The sequence below is a fragment of the Cystoisospora suis genome, assembly GCF_002600585.1.
Source record: "Cystoisospora suis strain Wien I chromosome Unknown contig_1211, whole genome shotgun sequence".
Lineage (NCBI taxonomy): Eukaryota > Apicomplexa > Conoidasida > Eucoccidiorida > Sarcocystidae > Cystoisospora > Cystoisospora suis.
This window is the reverse complement of record NW_027154012.1, coordinates 1-8,729: the sequence shown is the minus strand read 5'-3', so window position 1 is coordinate 8,729 and position 8,729 is coordinate 1. Positions and strand designations below refer to the sequence as shown.

The 8,729-nt window shown below is 55.9% G+C and overlaps 2 protein-coding genes across 2 annotated transcripts; one reads left to right on the top strand and one right to left on the bottom strand.

The window, feature by feature from the left end:
* Positions 1-4,328, top strand: CSUI_002852 (cwf18 pre-mrna splicing factor protein). Its single transcript, XM_068063051.1, has 3 exons — positions 1-510; positions 791-2,796; positions 3,145-4,328. Exons 1-2 carry the CDS (start codon positions 313-315, stop codon positions 1,091-1,093), a joined length of 501 nt encoding a protein of 166 aa, XP_067924971.1. The 5' UTR covers positions 1-312; the 3' UTR covers positions 1,094-2,796; positions 3,145-4,328.
* Positions 4,329-4,758: 430 nt separating this feature from the next.
* On the bottom strand, positions 4,759-8,065 carry CSUI_002851 (adenylosuccinate synthetase). The gene has a single exon (XM_068063050.1). The coding sequence runs from the start codon at positions 7,316-7,318 to the stop codon at positions 5,879-5,881; it is 1,440 nt and encodes a 479-aa protein (XP_067924970.1). The 5' UTR covers positions 7,319-8,065; the 3' UTR covers positions 4,759-5,878.
* Positions 8,066-8,729: the final 664 nt, after the last annotated feature.

Sequence of the window (8,729 nt, the reverse complement as noted above, 5' to 3'; positions counted from 1 at the left end):
GGTCAGGGCAAGAGCTTTACTTCGTCTGAAGGCTGAGTGGCACCCCCGGCAAAGGAGGGCTGCAGCTGTCGTAGGAGTCCCGTCCGCCTTTCACCCACTCTGATCTCCAGGAGAGGGAGGTCTGGCGCCAGACTGCCATTTCGCGGAGTTCCTCCAGTAGGCAGAGTGTGGACACGAAGCCATCGCCGAACCGTTCTTCTTGGTCGACAAGTCCCAAGTTCTCACCGGGGTCCGGTCGGTGTTTCGTGGTTTGATCTTTTTTTGTGTGTGTTGCCGGCTGCGGCGCATGCGGCGACGTCTGCTACGTATTTGATGGGAACGATGACAACAGAGTCGGAGGACAACCAGGACGACCATACAGCGGCGAACTCCGCGCAATTGAAGTTTCGCAACTACGTGCCTCGTGACGCTGCTTTGCGGCAGTTTTGCATTCCGCGTCCGTCTGTCGAGGAGCTCGAAAAACAGATCGACAGGGAAGCTGGTGACGCTGTCAGGAGTGCTGCGAATGAGGTTAGTAGAAGTAGGAAAGGCAAGAGAGATGACCGGCTTTGGGCAATCCTTGTCATCCGTCAGCGGGCCCTCGGGTGGCGAGCGCGCCTGCTGAGTTTAGCGGTGATCACTAGTAGTTCAGTCGACGGCAGACATGCCACACGCCCCGGGCGTTGCCCTCCTCCGAAGAGGTGGGGATTAGCTACTTTGGTCGAGATTTCATGCAGGGGGAAAAAGGTGCAGTCGGCGAAGATGTCAACCTGCCGTCAGGTGTGTGTGCTTTATGCGTGTGTCAACACAGGATGTGTTATCTCAGATAGCACCCCGGCGCCCCAACTGGGACTTAAAGAGGGACGTTGAGAAGAAGCTTGCTGTCCTCTCCAAAAGGACGGACAGGGCGATTTTTGAGCTGATTCGCATCAAAGTTTCCGAGGCTGTGCGGTCCGATGATTTTTCCCAGGAACATCGGGAAACGCCTGCTGACAAGGCGGAAACAGGAGTCGTCGGTCACACTCTCTTAGCTGCCATGGAAAGACTAGAACGGATTTCGCAAGAGGATGACGAACATAATCCTCTTGCGCAATCCGTTCTAGTCTTTCCATAGCACCTAAGAGAGAGTGACCGACTACTGTTTCCCCCTCGTCAGCAGGGTCCGAGTGCGACTCAACACTGTGTGTGTGGCAAGCCTGCCGTGTCCACCTGATTCGGTGTACGTACAGCGCTCACCGACAGTGGTTGTGTACCTTCTTTTTCTTATGGCGTTATTCATGTCATCTCGTGCTGAGTTAACTACAATATCAGCGGGCAGGCAGTCACCCTCAGGAGTTCCCCGCTGTCTCGACGGTTTTGAACAGCATGAAGGTGTGTGCGGCCGCAGCTGCGGTTTTGCTGGCGGTTGCTGGGACTGCAGCCCAAGAAGCTGGATACGATAGACAGGCTCTACAGGTTCGATGATTTCTCATGGCCCCTCGAACCGCGCAGTTGAAAAATTCCTGTACCCAGCGCCTGACGGAATACCGTCAAGTGCACAGAAAGACTCTCGACGGGAGGCTGTGCGCGGCTGCATTTGTTCAGGACAACGTCACGTATACTGACTGCACTGCGAGCCGCGCTCCCGACGGGACAACTGGTGGGTCCCCGTAGTGCTGACGAGAGGGAGCAAGACAATGCCAGTTCGAGCACTCAGGTCGCCCGTGGTGCTACGTTGAGGTCCAGCTATTGGGAAAGGGTAACAGAGACTGGGACTACTGCCAAGGTTCGCACATCGCATCGCCATAGACCCGGACCAAAACGTATCCATGTGGCTGCAGACTCAGTCAACTATGATTCAGTCCGGGCCAGCGCCAGGTACTTCTGATTGTTGAGCTGCTCTCATAAGCGCCATGCAGCTCTTGTTCTCAAGGGCAATCTTCCACCGAAAAGGGACTGAGCTCGTGTCGTCTGCCCATCAGATGGACGCCCATGTTCAGTAGGTTGTCGGCAGAAGTTTCCGACCGGCTACGATTAGCTTTTTCAACATCACAGGCGGCTCAAAGACACCCTCCATAGGTTCAGAGAGGTAGCTACTACGCAGCGTGGGCGCAAACACTGAGAGCCAAGACCCTTCCTGCCAGGTGTGCACGTCTACTGACGTTGTCGGCGCGCGATCAAAGGATTTACAAGATGCGCTACGAGGAGCCCAGCACTCGATGACACAGCTTCAAGCTGGAGCATCGCGGATACACGAGCTCCAAGAAACGATCATGGCTCTACGCGAAGACATCGACGCGGACTACGAAAAGGCCAAGAATAGCAAGTTTAACTGCGAAGGTAGTCCGTTTGAGGTGTCAGCAGCTACGTTCAACGCAATCACAGTCCTCTTGTTCAGCTGTCAGAGGCTACGATGACAAGGTTGGAACCTTGCTGAGAATGATAGGACGTAGCAGTGGGAACCGCGCATATATGCAGCCGACAGCCGACGGACTGAGAGCTAGCTTCTACAACAATGCTGCGTTCCGTGGTCCTCCTGTCGCTTACGCTGACGAGAGAGTTCTTGATGCGTTTTGGGAGTCAGCCTCACCTGCAAATGGTGTTCCTTACCAAGATTTCGCTGTTCGCTGGGACGGATACATTGTCGCCCCAGTGTCTGGGAAGTTCGAACTTGTGACGCAAGCTGACTGCGGAGTTAGAGTATTCCTAGACGGCTCTCCCGTCATCGTGGACAGAATGCCAACTCCCACGGAAGGGTCGGCATTCTCTGACAACCCCGTCCGCATCCTGGCTCCGACCGACTACACGGGCGTCAAGAAGACGTACTCAGCTCCCCAGGTAAGGAATCATGTTGGACAAGCTGCGACTCGCTCACACCTTACAACGTGCCCAACAGCATCTGCAAGGTGGACGATGGTACAGGATCCGCGTGGAGTATTTCCATCTCAGCGCTCTGAAATTCAAGAATGCTGACAGCGTAAGTGCCAGGCTCGTCTTGCCCCGCGACTTAACTGGCTTACTGCTGTACAGGCCAAGATTTCGCTCGGATGGAGGTCGAGTTCAATACCAGAGCAGATTATTCCGGCTGACAGCCTCTACAAGGGCCGTCCGTCGCCTGCACTTCATGTTAGTGGCCTACCGGGAAACACGTTCGACATGTAAGTATCCCTGTCCCTTTTCACGCAGCTCCCCGGGTAGAATGGCTATGGGTCTCTGCAAAGGTCTGTGCTCGAAAACGGCGTCTTAGCCTTCACTGACTCGACGGAGTACACAGTTGCCGACGTACCTCCGAAATATGAAGGAAGCAAACTGATACGGACACGGACGAACCCCCCGACCAGCGACGTGCATTTTGAGATTTCGACTGACGCTTACATATATGCTGCCGTACCACGAGGAGGAGTCCGCCCCGTGCAGCGCGGCGCAGCCAACATGCAGCCCATCACCTTTGAGGAGACTGGCGATACCTTGTCTGTTTACCTCGTCGAATCCGGTGCAGTAAGCGGAAGGTCTCCCGAGCGACAGACCAGTGTCTTACAGTGTCCTTTTGTAGGAGAGAGCTACCCAGCAGGTCCCCTTCGATATTTATGCTGCCCGAGTTCTCGCCGGGTTCACTGGCTTCTCCCTTCCATACGGTACACCGGTCCGACCTTTTGCCTGGACAGCGAGGTGTTACTGGCAGCGGTACCAGGCACCTCCTACCTTATCTTCCTGTCACCGGCGAAAGCGGGGGAACAGGTCTGCCAAGGCGAGTCGCAGGTCGTCTCGGCAACGGGCTCCGAGCTTTTCAGCGCCTGCACAAGCTCATCCTATGCCTCGGGTACTGCAGCTTAGAACTGCCCCCCCCCCGAATCCACCTGTCCAAAACCCTTGCATTCAGGCGCACATGACTGCAGGGCCGGCTTCAGCGGGAAAAATCTGGATCTGCCCTTCGGAGCCTGGCGAACAGCTACTGGCCAGGGACTCGGACAATACATAATGGTCACATTCACCAAGCCAGTGGAAGTCACATCCGTTCAAGTACGAACTCCAGTTCTTTTTTACAATAAAATGACTTCTAAGCTGCGCGCAGTTCAAACCTCTCGATGACCCAGCGTCGTGGCCCACCGAAATAGCTATCGAGTTCCCAGGTAGTTACGACTGACCAATCTTTCGTACTGCCCTAGTGCTCTATGAACGGTCCAGGCACACGAGAGGTGCAGAAGATCTCGGTGCAACCCGGCGACCATACATACCAACTTGTGCCCCATGTAACAAGATCCGTCAAAGCGACAATCACTGGTAAACCTCTCGAAAGCTCTGACCATTGGTGAAGGACATGAATGCGGTTGCAGCCCTGAGGGATCCGTTGGCACCTGTAGCGACGGGAGGCTCGTTTGCGTTTATCGGATCCCCGTGTGTGAAGGTATGTCCGAGCCAGGATGCACAACAGAAGGACAAACACCTCCTTTCTGTCAGGCAGGGGCACCCTCCGTGACGCAAGTTAGGGATTCTGTATCTATCGTCTTCGGGGGAGGTTCTTCCCAGCCCATCGCAGCTGGATTTTTACTGGGTACGTTCACGTCTTGTCGACACCGTTATCACCTTGTCAGCCCAAACTTAAATGACAGATGACGGTTCGCCCAAGGCAGCTCATGGGGACTACTTCTACGGATGGGAACACGAGGCCATAGCAATAAACCCTGCACTGTGTCAGACTGGGTCGTCTGCGAACGGCGGCGTAGCTTTCCCCGAGCCCAGTTGCACGGAAGCGGATAAGTGCAACGGACAAGTGGACTGCAACTATCCGAACTCATGGTCGATCGATATGCCATCGTAAGCGCGTGACGCTGACGGCACTGCTCAACCAGCGTGACACCTTTTCCAGATATGGAGACTACCGGGTGACCGTGGAAGTCGGTTCGCCTTGTGGCGGGCCACAAATCAACAACCTTTACGTCAACGGCGTCCCGTTCATCCTCAACGAGGTGCTCAATGCCGGTCAATACAGCAAGGTAAAAAATTTCCACGAGGTGAAGGAACCTGTCCGTAGACTGACCTCTGTGTAATCCAGGCCACCGGACAAGTGTCCCTTGTCACCTCCGCTACGGTTACCCTGTCTTCGAGCACAAGGACAACCATGCAGTCGATTAAGATTGAGAAAGTAAAAAGCTCGCTGCTGCCCTTCGCGTTTTAGCCAAGCAGCGAGTCTCGGTCGCCCTTGAGTCTGCCAGGCCGTTGGGACTTGTGACCCGCTTTACTGTTCCGTCGCACTACACTCATGTCAGTGTGGGTAGCCGACCAGTGGTCAGACTACGCCTTGAAAACGCCTGAACCAGGAGACTGTGCATTTGAAACTCTCGTGCTGTAACCCTGCGCCCGCGAGACCCTTGCGGGGCGACATCCCGTGTTCGAGGCCCTTGGGCTGCATAGTCACGGCACGCGCGAAGCCCTGAGTCATACCGCACGAGTGAGACGCGTACGCTGGAACGCCGCAGGCGCGAGAGGCTTTTATCACCAAGCCTCAATCCCCTGAGCTCCGGCCCCGCGATGCAACCCAACAGTCCCGATAGCGAAATAACTGTCTATGTGTGGCAACAGGGTCCCGTGCCTCTACTCGACAAGAACTGCCTTGCCACACATTGGTGGCTGACACGACCGCGCAGTACACTAGCCTCCGACTAGCCGTGTCTGTTAGCCGGCTACTGGCGCCGAGCTTCTCGGTGCAGAGGTCTTGTCGTGCTTGGAGAACAGTCCGGTTCCATATAAACCCGTACAACTGCAAACTATTGCACGCTGGTTCCTTCGCAGCATACAAAGAGGAAAAATAGTGACAACTGCCTGACGAAGCACACTCCCACAACTGAGTATTGTGGCACGAAGGGACACGGCCGACCTAAGTTACACTCGAAACAATCGAGAAAACAAACCCACGTTCTCGCTAGACCTGGACAATAGCCTCTCCGGGTAAAGAGGTCGTGAGTGTGTGTGATCGGTCTGGACCGACTCCAATCCAACAGCAGGGGAGAGAGAGTAGTTGTTCGAGGCGCGCGACATAGGCTTGGGCAGCGGCTGGTAGCTCACGCAGTGTCTTACATGATTCCAGGTTCTGTGTCCAGCCTGCCATCGTCTCGTACACTGGATCTAAATAGGCGTACTCTTCCACCGTAGAAGGAAAGTAGTAGAATGGCATACACTCCTGCTTCTCCCTGTCCCTATAGGCGACACAAATCTTTATTTCCTCCAGCCCGGTTAGAACGTCAAGCTTTGTGAGATTTAAGCAATCGAAGGAATTTATGCGAGCGGCGTACAACAAGGCGGGAACATCAATCCAGCCACAACGACGCGGTCTACCCGTTGTCGTTCCATACTCCGCACCTTTTTCGCGCAAGTGAGCGCCTATGGGACCGCACAACTCGGTGGGAAATGGCCCTTCTCCGACACGTGTAGTGTAAGCTTTCACGACGCCAACACAGAGACCTATCGAGCGAGGAGGGAGACCAAGGCCTGTGCAAACACCGCCTACTGTCGCGCTCGAGGAAGTCACGTATGGGTAAGTACCAAAGTCCAGATCTAGCAGCGCTGCGTTTGCGCCTTCCACCAACACCCGTTTCCCCTCACGAAGTGCTTTGTGGACCGCCCATGTGGTGTCAACGATTTGTTCTCGAAGGAGAGCGGCGTAGTGGCGGTGCCGCCGCAGCTCATCAGCCTCATCAAAAGCGATTCCGTACCGCTGCTTTAGCTCATGAACTAAACGGACGTACTTCATTTCGAAGATTTCGATGTTGAGGAGGTCACCTGCGCGAACGCCGATCCGCGACGCTTTCGAAGCGTAGCAGGGGCCAATGCCGCGCAGGGTAGTTCCGATTGCCCTTCCAGACTTAGCTTTCGTTTCCTCTTGGAGTCCATCTACCAGCTGATGGATATCGAAGAGCAGGTGTGCCCTCGAAGATATTAAAAGCCGCTTCAGTGCGTTGGGCTGGACTGTCTTAATTGACTCAAGCTCATCGAGCAGGGACTTCAAGTGTATCACAACGCCATTTCCGATAACATTGAGTGAATGGTCGTGGAGAATACCACACGGCAGAAGGTGCATACTGTACTTTGCGCCGTCGACCATCAGCGTGTGCCCAGCGTTGTGACCGCCGTTGAACCTCGCGCACATGTCCGCGCTTGCAGACAAAATATCGACAAGTTTGCCTTTTCCTTCATCCCCCCACTGCGCGCCGATGACGACGACAGCGCGAGTGTCCCCCTCCTCATTTCGCGCACTGCATCGGGCAGCGGGCCACCCCTGTAGTGAACAGGTGCTGCCGGCAGCCACCTTCTGTGCTAGTCGACTTTCCTCCGACCGCCGCGATTCCTGAACAGAGTTTGGCATGCTGCGCCCGCGGACTGTGGAGGTATCACCGGTACAAACCGCACAGATTCTTCGTGAGTGAATGTTTTGATGCTGGCCCGCGTGTATATGCTCAACCGGCCTCTCCCGCTCCAGGTTTTGATCCGCTGGCGAAGAGAACGAATCACTCTAAACAGCGATGGGCGTCAAAACGTGGTTCCCCCGCCGAGTGTCGCAGGCGAGGTGAGCCGACCTGGGGAGCCTGAAGAAAAAGACAGGGTGGACAAGCCCCTGGGCAAAAGAGAGAATCGTAGCCGCGGTCGCGCACTCGGCGGGGTGAGCCGACTTGGGGAGCCCGAAGAAAAAGACAGGGAGGTCAAGCCCCTGGGCAAAAGAGAGAATCGTAGCCGCGGTCGCGCTTCGTGTGTCCTCTTGGAGGCTGGCAAGGTCAGCAAGACTGATAGCGGCCGCTCTGCAGCGACCCACCTGCCGGCTCCGGGGGGAAACACTAGCACCTGGATCCGCGTACGCCGCTGCCGTCAGATAGTGGAATACTTCGATCCCTCGCTAAGCCAAAACGCCGGCAACAGAGAATCGTTAACTCCTGCACAAACCGGCCTCGCTGTTCACCAGCAGGTGAGAGGTGTTTTATTCCCGCAGGTGCTCGCGCCCATCTTAGGGATGACAGGCAATGCATGTGTTCCCCTCCGTCACACGGGGCATGCGAATTTCCCGAGCATCCCCCCTGGTACCGTTGAAGACCGCGCGGTGGTGGTGAGCAGACCATCAAACATGCTTGCTACTGCGAGGTGGAGTGCTTCAATGACTGAAGTATCCAGATGATAACGCGAAGCGGTTGCGCTCCGACAACTTTGAACAGATGACCATTACCCTGCTGGGCTGAGGCATGCCTTGGTCGCCAAGTCCTCAGGTGGGCAGCAGAGGTCGGCAGCAGAACGGAGAGGGAGGGCGATCCTGCGCTTGAGTGACAGCGAGCCGCCGTACACATCCCGGCCTGCTCATCGACCGCTGTATTGCATGTTGGGGCACTTGTGGTCTTCGTCGTGATTGCTCAGTCGACGAAGCTAAAAAGCTTCTTGAGGCTCCCCTTCCCTCTGCTACTTCCCGCGCGCTGGGGTGAGCTGCTCGCGACCCCGGCAGGAGACCACCGCGTCTCGTGCTTGGCACAGCGCCCAGGCAGAACGCGCGACGGCGTACGGATGATATTGTAGCTACAATGTGCAGCAACCACAGAGGCTGGGGTGTCGGAGTGAGGCGTTGTCGTTTAAAAGTCAGCGTCAGGGTCGCGACATGGGGGTGTGGTGAACGCTGTACGGTGCCGGCGCCCACCACATATGTCTGAGGTTCGCCAGTGCCCCAAATCGCGACAGGGGCTTACCCTCGCGGCATCACACTGTGCTGTGCGTGACATGCCGGCCGAAAGTGATTACCC